Source organism: Pistacia vera, unplaced genomic scaffold (genome assembly GCF_008641045.1).
Source record: "Pistacia vera cultivar Batoury unplaced genomic scaffold, PisVer_v2 Contig183, whole genome shotgun sequence".
NCBI lineage: Eukaryota > Viridiplantae > Streptophyta > Magnoliopsida > Sapindales > Anacardiaceae > Pistacia > Pistacia vera.
Genome location: NW_022195927.1, coordinates 115,984 through 129,440, shown reverse-complemented (window position 1 = coordinate 129,440; position 13,457 = coordinate 115,984). Strand labels below are relative to the sequence as shown.

At 35.2% G+C, this 13,457-nt stretch overlaps 2 protein-coding genes and 2 pseudogenes across 2 annotated transcripts; 2 read left to right on the top strand and 2 right to left on the bottom strand.

The window, feature by feature from the left end:
* Window positions 1-13,457, top strand: part of LOC116126712 — a 71,268-nt pseudogene that overhangs the window by 18,487 nt on the left and 39,324 nt on the right.
* On the bottom strand, window positions 922-1,966 carry LOC116126722 (annotated as a pseudogene).
* Window positions 2,123-3,858, top strand: LOC116126721 (ketol-acid reductoisomerase, chloroplastic-like). Its single transcript, XM_031412387.1, has 6 exons — window positions 2,123-2,341; window positions 2,473-2,590; window positions 2,682-2,821; window positions 2,933-3,100; window positions 3,203-3,358; window positions 3,490-3,858. Exons 1-6 carry the CDS (start codon window positions 2,123-2,125, stop codon window positions 3,856-3,858), a joined length of 1,170 nt encoding a protein of 389 aa, XP_031268247.1.
* On the bottom strand, window positions 8,173-9,521 carry LOC116126710 (senescence-specific cysteine protease SAG12-like). Its single transcript, XM_031412378.1, has 2 exons — window positions 9,023-9,521; window positions 8,173-8,931 (listed from the first exon to the last, which is right to left on the bottom strand). Exons 1-2 carry the CDS (start codon window positions 9,468-9,470, stop codon window positions 8,339-8,341), a joined length of 1,041 nt encoding a protein of 346 aa, XP_031268238.1. The 5' UTR covers window positions 9,471-9,521; the 3' UTR covers window positions 8,173-8,338.

Genomic DNA, 13,457 nt, shown 5'->3' with positions numbered 1-13,457 from the left:
ACAGTGCGTGCCATACGCAAATAATAAACGTTGTCTTTGTCTGTTCAATTATCTCATAAGCCAATGATGTCAGGCTATGTAAACTTGAACTCAGCTCATGATACTCAAAGGGGTCATTTCGGGAGGTCGCCTTCACTTCCAAAATCTGTTGCAGCATGATGCGGACTTTGCAGACCCTGCTGCTTTTGTAAGTCTTTTCTTGAGAGCTTCTTGTTTAATTCTTCAAGTGGTTTGTTATTGTAATGATGGGGCCTTAGCACAGAATCTTTTCAATTTTTATAAATTTCTTGTATAGGATAAATAAGAAATTTTATTCGAAAATAATACATGGACTAGAATCATTAGCAAGAACATAAAAAAAAAAAAAAAAAAACAACATAGAAACCAAATGATTTCTAAATATTTTTATTGTTATATATCTCTAGTGATCCAGGATCTGGGCACACTGTATAAAATTAGAAAAAAAAAAAAAAAAAAAAAAAAAAAGGAAGGAGGTTGTGGTAGAATTAAATATTAAGATTAACCCAATCCAATCAAAATATTTTATGTGAACTTATCTGTTGAAGAGGAAGAAGAGGCCATATAGGGTTTTAGTCCCTTTTTTATATTGGTAGCTTGAGTGATAGTTTTGTTTGTGATTATTGGACATGCTAACTAACCTGTTAATATAAATCAACAATTGTTACATCATTTTTTAGCCTGAAGGCCCTGTTCTTTTATTTATTTATTTTTTATAATCAACACCTGTCCAATAGATCATACCCAAAAAACTGTTTGGTTTACTCACTTTGTCATCATAAGGCACGATATTGACTGATCTGTTGAGTAGAACCATATAATTCCAAGCAAATGAAATGTGAAACTTAAATATAAGCAAAAACTGGATTGCTAGTTGTTGGAGAAACATATATCATTATTTATTTATTCACTCTCTCTTTTTGCTTTGTTTGGCAATAGAAAGAAAGGTTACTTTTAAGTACATGATATTGACATCAGAGTTTTATTCACTCACTATTGTACATACATACTCAAACTACAATATCTTGGAAGAATATTATAGTTCAGAAATACATAAACCCACCATATTTTTCATGCTGTTGGATAAGATGCTTCCATTGCATCCCACAAGGCCTTCTCTTGCGCTAACTCTCTCTGAATCCTCATGTACCCGCTTTCACCCCAATCAGTGCCCCAAGAATCTTGATCAACCAGTACTTTGCCACTGGTGCCAGTCCATCCCCAATGGCGAACAGCTGGTTTAAATATGTGTCACAGTCACCAGGAATACCCACTTGAGTAAAACTGGAAACTGTAGCCACTGCCCTCAATTGCAACAGAAACTGGTTGGTTTGCCACAGCTTGCAGCAAGGCCTTCTCGTTGTTCGCTGGCACATCTTTGTACCCGGTAATCTGGCTGCTCGTGTTGCCACCTTCTTAGTCTTACAATTGCCATCTATTTCCTCATAGGGTGTATCAGCCTCAGTTGTTAGGCCACCGTTGCTTTTAATGAACTCAAAGGCAGTGTCCATGAGACCCCCTTCACAACCTTGATTCCCACTTTTAGTATCACAGTCTACCAGCTCTTGCTCTGACAACGATATTAACTTACCGTTTTTATTTGAGTTATCCTTCCACACTGCCACTGCTGAAAACGCCCACCAACAGCCTATATATTGACAATAACAAACAGTATGACTATAAAATAAAACACAAAAAAAACACTCTGGCCACACTAAATAACACGTTTCCTTACCACATCGGCCTTGGTCCTTAACAGGTTCACAGCACCCTTTTTTCGCCAGTCCAAACTACTGGCACAGCTGTTAAGTTTACATGTGTAAAAGATGTGTCTTTTGATGTGGTACTGCTTTTGAGGTTTTCCTCTTGTAACCGGATACAAGCCACGGAATTCTTCATTTGTGAGGTCTGCAAACTTGTTAATGGCTAGCTTGTATCCGCGGTCCATCATTGTTAAAATTTTCAATATATTCTAAGTTGTTCTTGAAATTATTATAGCGTCTCTCCTTTTCTTGTGCATCTTATAGACACGTCCATGTTGAGCCATCCATTCCTCATGCCTTTGTAGGACAAATTCCTCATTGAGAGGGCGGCATAAGCATGAATGACCCAAGTGCACAAAATAAGGAGTGAGGCCAAGCAGACAAATTGGAATTTGGGATTTCTTCTTGGTCATTTGCAATCCCTGGGTCTTGATTTTCCGAAGAACATTAGTGTTATTGCGGTTTGCCCCAAGGGGATGGGACCTTCTGTTAGGAGACTGTATGTTCAGGGTAAAGAGATAAATGGAGCTGGAATAAATGCCAGTTTTGCTGTACATCAGGTCTCTCTGTCTTTTATCTATCTTGCCCTCTTTGTTTCCCTTAATATGCTTTTGTTATAACAATTGGTGCCACTTTTAAATCTGTGCTCTAGTGAAGTTAATGAATGTTTATTGTCTTGTTTTTCGAGCAGGATGTTGATGGTAGGGCTGCAGATGTTGCCTTGGGGTGGTCTGTTGCCCTTGGATCTCCGTTTACCTTTGCCACCACATTGGAACAGGAGTACAAGAGTGACATATTTGGGGAGCGGGGTAAGCTTGGTAGTTTATGTGATTATTTCAACTTTTTGCTCTCATTTACAGTATTCACAGTATTTCTTTATGCATTTATTTTGTTATGTAGGCATATTACTAGGTGCTGTTCACGGAGTTGTGGAGTGCTTGTTTAGAAGGTACACCGAGCATGGAATGAGTGAGGATTTGGCATACAAGAATACGGTTGAGTGCATAACAGGAATTGTATCAAAAACGATCTCAACAAAGGTAGCTTTTGTCTTTCAATTCTCTCTTTTTGGAATATGTGGATTGTTCCATTGGGAGAAAATGTACCTATTCTGCACTTGTCGATTTGTTTGCATGTATTTGTTTTGATAGGGTATGCTGGCTGTGTATAACTCATTGTCGGAGGATGGAAAAAGGGAATTTGAGGCTGCATACAGTGCCTCATATTATCCTTGTATGGACATTTTGTATGAGTGTTACGAAGATGTAGCCAGTGGGAGTGAAATTCGCAGTGTTGTTTTGGCTGGACGTCGTTTTTATGTACGTTGATTTTATTTGTATAGACCTTTTGTATTTTTTTATTCATTACTTAAAGCTTAGTAAATCAGTTGTTGCTGGGTGGTTGATTTTACTTGTCAACAGGAAAAGGAGGGTCTACCAGCTTTCCCAATGGGTAATATTGATCAAACTCGGATGTGGAAAGTTGGTGAACGTGTTCGAGCAACACGACCACATGGTGACTTGGGTCCATTGTATCCTTTCACTGCTGGGGTTTTTGTGGCACTTATGATGGCTCAGGTAATAACTTTATTGTCACTTTTGGATCAATCTTCTACATTCTTATCCAATGTTAGTAGTTACAACAAAATGGATATTATGCTTTGGATTCTGTGCTTAACTACCTACCATTTGTGTATGCAAAATTCCAGATTGAGGTATTGAGGAAGAAGGGGCACTCATACTCAGAAATAATTAATGAGAGTTTGATAGAAGCAGTGGACTCTTTGAATCCTTTTATGCATGCTCGAGGAGTCTCATTCATGGTTGATAACTGTTCCACAACTGCAAGGTTGGGATCCAGGAAATGGGCCCCAAGATTTGATTACGTCCTTACCCAACAAGCTTTGGTAGCAGTTGATGCAGGGACTCCTGTCAACCAGGACCTCCTTAGCAACTTCCTGTCTGATCCTGTTCATGGAGCCATTGAAGTTTGTGCTCAGTTGAGACCAACTGTTGACATCTCAGTGCCCCCAGATGCAGATTTTGTTCGCCCTGAGTTGCGCCAGTCTAGCAGTTAGATTCAGATAGATTATCTTTGTGAGAGTGCATTTTATGAGGTCTAGGAGTGTGGAATTTTCTTTTTAGGTAGTCCTATATCTTGTAATGTTTTTCGTATTTGTTATGTTTTCCAGCAAGCGTTAAGATGTCCTCTAATTTGATATTTTGTACTCTTCTTTGTCAGGATTATTTAAGTTGATCAGGGTGAATAAACATTATCTAGATTTATGCTGTGAGTTAACAATCACTGCATTACTCCTTAGCGGTTAAGTGATTGCTTCATATGGCTACTTTGAATGCATTTCCTCCATGGTAAGTGAATTATTGCAAAGATTTTCTTTTATCTAGTGTTATGAGGTAGAAGGAAGCAATGTTTTAAAACTTGGCCCGGCCCGACCGGTTTAACCGGTTCAACCGGGACTCGGAAGCTTCAACTGGTTGGGTTTATATTTTTCCTATTCACCCAAAACTTTAGGATTTGGGAGGATGATCGGTGAACAATTGATGGCCGGGATGTTGGGACTTTTGAAGAGAAAGTGTCGATGAATGCAATGATGGTGACGAAGTTGATTTCCGGTGAGTAAATCGATTGAAAATTGAACAAAACTGGCAGTGGCAACAATCGGCTTTTGTCGGCGATTGGTGAGACTAATGGGGGTGGGGTGAGGTGGGTTTTAGTCGGGAGGAAGAGGGGAGTAATTTTTGGGTGATGGTGAGGGTTGTTGATGTCAGTGTCGATGAGATCTGGCCTGGAATGTCGACGTCGACGTCGGTGAGATTCGACCGAAATCAAACCTATTTCGGCCAGATCTTGGGTATATTTTAAGGGCAATGAGCTCAAGGGACGATTGGAGTTGCATTTGAGGTGTCGTTGATCGATTTGTATTTGGGGTGTGTTTGTTAAATTTTAAACCTATAGGGACTTAACGAATTTTTAGGGGTGTATTTGCGAAATTTTAAAAGTTTTTATCAACCGGTTTGACTGTCGATGAAACCGTTAAGCCGATCAACTTGGGACCCGGTAACTTTGTCAGGTTTCACCTCGGATTGGGTTTTAAAACATTGGAAGGAAGCATTTTACTACAGCATTCACGGTCTCCAATACAAAGATTGTTCATGTCCAGGGGAAGTCCTAGATGGGATTGGGTAAAAAATTAATTGGTTTTAGTTATCAATACGAACTTACTAACCATTTTACCACTGTTTTAAAAACCGGACTGGACCGGTCGGTCCAACTGGTTGGACCGTGAACCGGTCACGTGTCCAGTTCGGTTCGGTTCACTCTCAAAACCATTATAAGCATTAAACCGTTTTAAACCGGTTAAAAACCGGATAATATTACTAAACCGTCGGTCCAACCGGACCGACAGAAAAACCAGTCCATATTAACAACCTAAATCCTAAATGCGATGCAGTCATTCTCACGCCCCTTTCTCGTCTTCTTCAATCTTCAATCTTCAGTTCTTCTCTTTCTCCGTTTTCCTCATGAAAATTTCTAAGCAAANGTCTAGGAGTGTGGAATTTTCTTTTTAGGTAGTCCTATATCTTGTAATGTTTTTCGTATTTGTTATGTTTTCCAGCAAGCGTTAAGATATCCTCTAATTTGATATTTTGTACTCTCCTTTGTCAGGATTATTTAAGTTGTTTAGGGTGAATAAAAATTATCTAGATTTAAGCTGAGACTTAACAATCACTGTATTACTCCTTAGCGGTTAAGTGATTGCTTCATATGGCTACTTTGAATGCATTTCCTCCATGGTAAGTGAATTATTGCAAAGATTTTCTTTTATCTAGTGTTATGAGGTAGGAGGAAGCAATGTTTTAAAACCTGGTCCAGCTCGGCCGGTTTAACTGGTTCAATCGGGACTCCGAAGCTTCACTGGTTGGGTTTATATTTTTCCTGTTCACCAAAAATCCTAGGATTTGGGAGGATGATCGGTGACCAATTGACGGTCGGGATGTTGGGGCTTTTGAAGAGAAAGTGTCAGTGAATGTAATGATGGTGACGGAGTTGATTTCTGGTGAGTAAATCGATTGAAAATCGAACAAAACTGGTAGCGGCAACAATCGGCTTTTGTCGGCGATTGGTGAGACTAATGGGGGTGGGGTGAGGTGGGTTTTGGTCGGGAGGAAGAGGGGAGTAATTTCTGGGTGATGGTGAGGGTTGTTGATGTCGGTGTCGATGAGATCTGGCCTGGAATGTCGATGTCGGCGTCGGTGAGATTCGGTCGAAATCAAACCTATTTCGGCTAGATCTTGGGTATATTTTAAGGGGAATGGGCTCTCAAGGGACGATTGGGGTTGTATTTGAGGTGTCGTCGACTGATTTGTATTTGGGATGTGTTTGCTAAATTTTAAACCTATAAGGGCTTAACAAATTTTTAGGGGTGTATTTGTTGAATTTTAAAAGTTTTTATCAACTGGTTTGACCGTCGATGAAACCGGTTAAATCAGTCAACCCGGGACCTGGTAACTTTGTCGGGTTTTACCCCGGATTGGGTTTTAAAACATTGGAAGGAAGCATTTTACTACAGCATTCAGGGTCTCCAATACAAAGATTGTTCATGTCCAGGGGAATTCCCAGATGGGATTGGTTAAAAAATTAATTGGTTTTAGTTATAGTCTGTTTCCATCACTATAGTGAGAGTGTGAGACTTCACGTCACAACCTCTCATTTTCATAGATCAAAATAAATATCTCTGTTACTCTCAAGAGAAATTAAACTAAATTGTTTCCTTGCCCCAGCAGGAAAATATATATGATTTAGACTTGCCGCCCTCGGATTATTTATTTAAGAAATTTATATAGTCGTAATCAGCAAGTTCCCGTACGCTAAGTTGCTTCTCTGAATTGTTATCCTATTTGACAGTATGTACAGTGAAATAATCTAAATTCAAAATCAATGAACACCAATTTACTAGTTACTTTTATCCCTTCCACGTGGAATATTTTAGTACGAGTTGGCAAACACCATATTTATAGAACTATAGTTGGCTCCATAAATTCATCCAAAACAAAGATTTGGCATAGTCAAACCTTTGATTTGGGGCTGGATTATGGAATGTTAATGCCGCAACAGATAATTTTTTCCATCCTTCATCATAGCAGCTCCATCTAGTTCAGGTTCGTATTTCTTTTTCCCAGAACTTGCTTCTTTATTTCCTTATAATCTGATAACCTTGTATACCTCTAAGTTAATCTTGTGAAAGAAGCATAAAATTAGGTTCAATATCCGTCTTTGAATACAATTATTCTAAACTGAAAGCAAATAAAAGTTACGCTCTTAATTATTAGTTGGTATCAGAGTGTTTTAATTTCCCAATCAGGAATAGTTATGCTTTAATGCTTTTGTGCTATATGGTTATCAGTTAGGTGTTGTTATCCTGTTAAATAATCAATGCAACAGTGCGTGCCATACGCAAATAATTAAACGTTGTCTTTGTCTGTTCAATTATGCTCATAAGCCAATGATGTCAGGCTAATGTAAACTTGAACTCAGCTCATGATACTCAAAAGGGTCATTTCTGGAGAGTCACCTTCAACTTCCAAAAATCTGTTGCAGCATGATGCGGACTTTGCAGACCCTGCTTCTTTTGTAAGTCTTTTCTTGAGAGCGTATCTTGTTTAATTCTTCAAGTGGTTGTGTTATTGTAATATGATGGGGCCTTAGCACAGGAATTCTTTTCAATTTTTATAAATTTCTTGTATAGGATAAATAAGAAATTTTATTCGAAAATAATACATGGACAAGAATCAGTTAGCAAGAACATAAAAAAAAACTAAAAACCATAGAAACCAAATGATTTCTAAATAATTTTATTGTTATATATCTAGTGATCCAGGAATCTGGGCAAACTGTATAAAATTAGAAAAAAAAAATGGAAAGGAGGGTTGTGGTAGAATGAATATATAAAGATTAATCCAATCCAATCAAACTATTTTTAGTGAACTTATCTGTTGAAGAGGAAGAAGAGGCCATATACAGGTTTTAGTCCCTTTTTTATATTGGTAGCTTGAGTGATAGTTTTGTTTGTGATTATTGGACATGCTAACTAACCTGTAATTATAAATCAACTATTGTTACATCAACTTTTAGCCTGAAGGCCCTGTTCTTTTATTTATTTATTTTTTATAATCAACACCTGTCCAATAGATCATACCCAAAAAACTGTTTGGTTTACTCACTTTGTCATCATAAGGCACGATATTGACTGATCTGTTGAGTAGAACCATATAATTCCAAGCAAATGAAAAAGTGGAAACTTAAATATAAGCAAACTGGATTGCTGAGTTGTTGGAGAAACATATATGCAGACTGTACATTTATTTATTCACTCTCTCTCTCTTTTGCTTTGTTTGGCAATAGAAAGAAAGGTTAACTTTAAAGTACATGATATTGACATCAGAGTTTTATTCTACACACTATTGTACATACATACTCAAACTACAATATCTTGGAAGAATATTTAAGTTCAGAAATACATAAACCCACCATATTTTTCATGCTGTTGGATAAGATGCTTTCTTTGCAATCCCACAAAGGCCTTCTCTTGCGCTAACATCTCTCTGAATCCTCATGTACCCGCTTTCACCCCAATCAGTGCCCCAAGAATTCTTGATCAACCAGTACTTAGTGCCACTGGTGCCAGTACCATACCCAATGGCGGTAACAGCATGGTTTAAATATGTGTCACAGTCACCAGTGAATACGCCACTTGAGTAAAACTGGAAACTGTAGCCACTGCCCTCAATTGCAACAGAAACTGGTTGGTTTGCCACAGCTTGCAGCAAGGCCTTCTCGTTGTTCGCTGGCACATCTTTGTACCCAGTAATCTTGGCTGCTCGTGTTGCCACCTTCTTAGTCTTACAATTGCCATCTATTTCCTCATAGGGGTAATCAGCCTCAGTTGTTAGGCCACCGTTGCTTTTAATGAACTCAAAGGCAGTGTCCATGAGACCCCCTTCACAACCTTGATTCCCACTTTTAGTATCACAGTCTACCAGCTCTTGCTCTGACAACGATATTAACTTACCGGTTTTTATTTGAGTTATTCCTTCCACAGCTGCCACTGCTGAAAACGCCCAACAACAGCCTATATATTGACAATAACAAACAGTAAGTGACTATAAAATAAAGAACACAACAAAAACACTCTGGCCACACTAAATAACACGTTTACTTACCACATCGGCCTTGGTCCTTAACAGGGTTCACAGCACCCTTTTTTCGCCAGTCCAAACTAGCTGGCACAGCTGTTAAGTTTACATGTGTAAAAGATGTGTCTTTTGATGTGGTTACTGCTTTTGAGGTTTTCCTCTTGTAACCGGTATACAAGCCACGGAATTCTTCATTTGTAAGGTCTGCAAACTTGTTAATGGCTAGCTTGTATCCGCGGTCCACATCATTGTTAAAATTTTCAATATATTCTAAGTTGTTCTTGAAAATATTATAGCGTCTCTCCTTTTCTTGTGCATCTTTATAGACACGTCCATGTTGAGCCATCCATTCCTCATGCCTTTGTAGGACAAATTCCTCATTGAGAGGGCGGCATAAAGCATGAATGACCCAAGTGCACAAAATAAGGAGTGAGGCCAAGCAGACAAATTGGAATTTGTTTGAGAGAGTACTCATTTTGGTACAAAGAAAAATTATCCAGGAGAATCTTTCGATGGGCACAACTTCAGAGTGGTTATGGGGTTTTATGGGCAAGGATTTTTGTCACCTTCCCACTCTCTTGATAACGCTAGAAAAGACTGGCGCTAATACGTTCCTTACAAGATGTTCTGACTTGGACCCCAAAACCGGAATTATTTGGTGCGTTTGACTCCTTATTTCTACCCATATTCCTAATCTTATTCTCCAAATATTATTAGGCACATTATTTCCGAAATATTACTATATTTTTTTAATTACTTTTAGACCTCTTAAGTTTTTTAATTTCATAAATACCCTCAGACAAAAAAGTTTAAAAATTAACAAAAACACCCCCATCAACCAAAACTTGCCAGATTCCGACAACCACCATTGGTGGTAGCTGGAATCTATACAACGACCTACACCACGACCAGAACTGGCTTGTAGTTCATCGATCTGGTCATCCGCGACGGCCAAAGAAATGATCGTCGTTGACCGGCCAAAGATGGACTTCTTTGGCCTTTTCCGGCTATTGATGGCCAGAAAAGGCCATAACGAGGCGTTACGACATAGATCCGACCGGTCTGTGTCGTAACGCAATTTTTCGGCCAGATTCCGGCAGTGGTGGCCGAAATCTGGAACTGCGAGTGGTGGGGGTGTTTTTGTTATTTTTTATGTTAGGGTGTTTAATTAAATTAGCAGACCTAGGGGTTTTTTTAATAAATTTTTAAATTTTACCTCGTAATACTCCCCTATTCAACTACCCAATATTATTCCTAAAATCCTATCCAAAATAATAAATCAAACGCGCCCATTATTTCTGTCAAATCTGTTACATGTAATCACTCATTTATCAAGAGGTTTTATCTCAACCATTATTGTTTTTATGTAAATAAGAGTCGAGTAATTTTAAAGAAGGCTTACAATAAAATTCGAAACATATAGTATCTACTGTATTTTATTAATCAAAGAAGAGCAGAAGTCCTAGAATTTACTTTTAACTCAGACAATTTTTCAAGCAAAGGCGTTATGTTGGATGAATCTGTTCACAGAGCACTAATGATAAATGAGAGTTTGGAGTAATTGGAAGTAGGGGTGAGCACGGGTAGCGGATAGAATCGGAATCGGAGACGAAACCTACCCGGAACCAACACTGTGCAGGTAGGTTCCGGTTCTATTTTTTTGCAACCGACATTGTAGGATTTCGGTTCCGATTCCTACATGTGTAAGAACCGGAACCGGAATCGGAACCTGAAAAAAAAAAACCTGCAGTGGGTACTCAGCTTGGAACCTACAACAGGTACCTTGTTTTGGAACTTGAGCTAAAATGAAATATCTGTGAAGAATGGGGGTCTATTGTAATTTTACATATTAAAAAAATTAAAATAGAAAAAGTTAAATTTTTACAATAACCTAATTAAATAAATATACAATTATACTTATTACATATAAACTACACCATATAAAAAACTTTAATATATTATAATATATTAATATTAAAGTTTTGATTAATTAAGTGTATAATTAGAATTATGACCAATTAAAAGTATTTTAATGTTATTAAAAGAATTATTTTTGAATAAAATAGTATATTTGATTGAATAATAATATAATATTTAGTTATTTACTTTAATTATCAAGTTCAAAGTATATCTGTAGTAAATTAGTAATGAATTAATTTTATAAAATAAATTGATAAACATTAATATATTACTAGTTAAATGATTATTTAATCAATTATAATATTACATTATAAGTAAATGATTACATAATTAATTATACGTTTGTAACATTACATTAGTAATTTAGCACATTACTTAATTAAATAATTAGAAATTTAATTAATTATAACATTACACTATGATTTATAGTTAATTACTTAATTAATTATAACATTATATTATAAACAAATGATTACTTAATTAATTATAACATTCCATTATAAACATTAGTACAATACTTAATTAAATGATTAAAAATTTAATTAATTATAATATTACATTAATGATTTATAGTATATTACTTAATTCATTATAACATTACATTATAGTATGATCACATAATTAATTATATCATTACATAATTAAATGATTACTTAATTAATTATAACATTATATTATAAACATTAGTAATTTACTACATTAGCACAATACTTAATTAAATGATTAGAAATTTAATTAATTATAACATTATATTATAAATTTATAATATGATTATTTAATTAATTATAACATGTTATTATAAACATTAGTAAAATACTTAATTAAATGATTAGAAATTTAATTAATTATAATATTATATTAAAGATTTATAGTATGATTACTTAATTTATTATAATATTACATTATAATATGATCATATAATTAATTATAACATTACATAATGAAATGATTACTTAATTAATTATGACATTATATTATAAACATTAGTAAAATACTTAATTAAATGATTATAAATTTAATTAATTAAAACATTAAATTATAATTAAATAAATACTTAATTAATAATAATATTATATTATATTATAATCACTTAATTAGTTATAACATTATATAGTTAAATGATTACTTAATTTATTATAAGTTTATAATATTACATTATAAATATTAGTAATTTACTATATTATACATTACTTAATTAAATGATTAAAAATTTATTTTATTATAACATTATATTATAGATTTATAGTATGATTACTTAATTAATTATAATATTCCATTATAAATATTAGTAAAATACTTAATTAAATGATTAGAAATTTAATTAATTATAATATTAAATTATCGATTTATAGTATGATTGTTTAATTAATTGTTTGTGTTTTGGTTTTGATTGAGGAATTTTATGTGAATTGTGATGAATTAATTGAATTCAAGTGTTGCCTAGAGATTAGAGGATTTATGAGTCACATTGGACACAAATGAATGAGTAATCAAAATTTGTTAGGGGTGTATCTGTAAACTTTTAAGGTATTTTTGTCATTTTTTAAACTAATAGGGGGGTAATTGATTTTTTATAGGGTACTCAGGAAAAGAATCGAAACCTGCATTTTAGGTTTCGGTTCCTTGAATTTAAGAACCTGCATTGTGCGGTTCTTGTTTCAGTGGTTCCTTTTTTTGAGAACTTGTACTGTGCGGTTCCAGTTCCCCCGAAAAATACAGGGTACTCGGAACCACTCACCCCTAATTGGAAGAATGAAAATATTCCTTCAGGTTTTGAGGGCCCTTCCATCCACTGGAGGCTAATGAATTCTCAAGGTTGATACCTTAATCTAAATAGTAATTATTTTGATTTGAAAAGAATCTTATTTGGAGAAATTAAACCATGATAGCAACTTCAACAAACTGGACCAATAGAGAGTAACGAAAACCAAAATAACAGTAAACACACAAATACAAACAGTAAAGAGAAAGAAGAAATATGCATGATTTTATCTTGATTCACCCAATTAATAGGCTACGTCCAGTTTAGTTAATATTATTGCAATACTGTCTCACCTCTCTTATTTACAATGAATGAATTTGCTCTAGTGTTTGCTATCATTCGTTATAAGAGAAAAATATATTTATATACTAGGTTTAAAAGACTAAAACCTAATATTACAAGGATTCATATTCTTAAGTCCAAACCCAATAATAAATTAATAATTTAAAAAAATCCTTTAGCAGACCTCAAGTACATTTGCACATCCCATTAATACTGAAGTGGTCAACAATTTTCTTTGTTGATCTATTAGACTCATAAAGACAGAGGCCCCAACCGCAAATAATCCTCCATCTATAAAACACTTCCATGCTTAGAAGTTGGCAATAATGGCTCCATTTGTTCACAAACTTGGAAAGATCGAAACCAGCTTCTTCCCACCCAATTTTGAAAACAGATTTATGTTTATAAACAAGATGAAATTCTTAATATGCATAGATGGTGAACATGTAAAGAATAACTCAAAGACCTTGAGTGTCGTATGCAGAAATGGAGTTCAAG